Source organism: Cyprinodon variegatus, unplaced genomic scaffold, assembly GCF_000732505.1.
Source record: "Cyprinodon variegatus isolate N-32 unplaced genomic scaffold, C_variegatus-1.0 Scaffold201, whole genome shotgun sequence".
NCBI lineage: Eukaryota > Metazoa > Chordata > Actinopteri > Cyprinodontiformes > Cyprinodontidae > Cyprinodon > Cyprinodon variegatus.
The window spans coordinates 843,110-844,867 of NW_015150654.1; the positions used below are offsets into that span (position 1 = coordinate 843,110).

General features: G+C 38.0%; 1 protein-coding gene across 4 annotated transcripts in view; it reads right to left on the reverse strand.

Moving 5' to 3' along the window:
* The window catches only part of LOC107087973 (immunoglobulin superfamily DCC subclass member 3), a 40,736-nt gene that overhangs the window by 9,592 nt on the left and 29,386 nt on the right, over nucleotides 1–1,758 (reverse strand). For all 4 annotated transcript variants that reach the window (XM_015379847.1, XM_015379846.1, XM_015379849.1 and 1 more), the window contains one exon: nucleotides 220–408. In XM_015379847.1, coding sequence (XP_015235333.1) covers nucleotides 220–408 — 189 coding nt within the window. The remainder of the gene's footprint in view (nucleotides 1–219; nucleotides 409–1,758) is intronic.

The window sequence follows — 1,758 nt, forward strand, 5'->3', positions numbered from 1 at the left end:
TAGTTATCAGGCTCCTCTCCTGTGGAACCAACTACCAGTTTTAGGCAGGTTCAAAGTTAGCTTAGCACATACCTTACATTAAAAGTGTAATACTGTTATTTTTATGATAAAACTTTCCCCAGAGGTCCTGCCATGTCATTTTGAAGGATAAATAGTTAAAGGAAAACCTATTGACCTAAAGGTGTAATAGAATAGCATAAATAGGGCAAACAGCCTTACCAAGGTCTGATATGGTGTGACTGCTGGCATAAAAAGGCAGTTCAACAGGCTCCTGGTAGTCAGTGTGGGGGACTCTGCGAAAAGACAGCCGGAATCCCTCGACTTTCCCCGGCTTCCCTGGGAGCTCCCACAGGACTTGGACGGTGGTGGAGTTCAGCACCTTGGTGAAGTAAGTGGGTGGGGAGGGTACTGGATAAACAGAGAAAAGTCAGAGCAAAATCAAAATCCCAAAGTGGCCTTAAAGGAGGTTGTGATTATATGTTTAGTGCAGCAGGAAAAATATATCATTCTGAGGTAAAATCAACAAGAGTCATTGTATAGGAACCTCTGCTGCAATTCATTTCTTTCTTCTAAACACTTTTTCCCATCAGTCACTGCTGGTTGCAAGAGAAACCTGTTTGCTCACCAGGGCTGGGCAATTAATTGCATTTGCAATATAATCGCAATTTAAAAAATGCTATTTTTCAAACCGCAGAGTCAGTCACAATACATTTAAGAGTAAGGGACTAATTTTCTCATTCCAGCCCTTTAGGTGGCAGTAATACAATTCAACTGTGTATGCTGCCGCCAAGAAGGTAAGACAGAGTTGTAGCCACTAATCTCTATTTGTTCATTCGGTTGCTCACAGACCGAAAAAACTGAAATCACCTTCAGCCATCTTGGTACTCCCCACTTTCACAGAGACCTGCCATAAAATGCCTTCAATGTCATGTAATTACCATAACAATGTTATCAGTACATTTATATTCCGTGTACATCATCAATTTAGCACTTTTGGCCCATCATCAGATCGTGTTTTTGTGTGTGTAATATTGTGCTCCATTAACACACTGATTTTGTTGTGATGGATTTGTTTAATATGTGATATTACATGATTTATAGACTTCACAGACATACTAAATATGCAATATGATTTTTTACAATAACTTAAGTAGTCTACAGGTGCTATCAAACAGCGTGTGTCAAAATTATGAATTTATCTTTATTTTAAAAGCATTAAGCTGCCCTTAAAATGAGATCGTTGTTGATGCTGTAGTGCACTTATTGTTAACATTCTGACCGGTCTAACTAGGGAGTACCAATAAGGCGGCTGGTGACTTCATAGTAATGTGTACTTCCAATGGCCTATCAGCAATCCATTTAATAAATAGATATTAGTGGTTGTAGCTAGCACCTAGATTAATGCATTTAGTAGAAGTAAGAACTTGTTTATGCAAATTTCACTGTAAAGTCTTTCAACACTGAACTCTGGACAAACAGGAGTTCAAGCTTATGGAAAAACTGAAACCCTGGAGTCAAACATCGACATAGTTGTGCTCAAAGGATTATTGCATAACATCGCAATATTGGTCGAAAATAATCACATTTTTGTCAGTTTTATTGCTCACATGGATTCATAGGAGCAACTTTTTCTAGGATTTTTTAAATGAATCTTTAAAATTTCTGTCATAGAGAGCAAAGCCTGCTCCTACTTAAGACTTTAACATGTTTTGAAATAATAAGATAATATTGTCTTGCAGACTAGCTCAGGGTGAATAT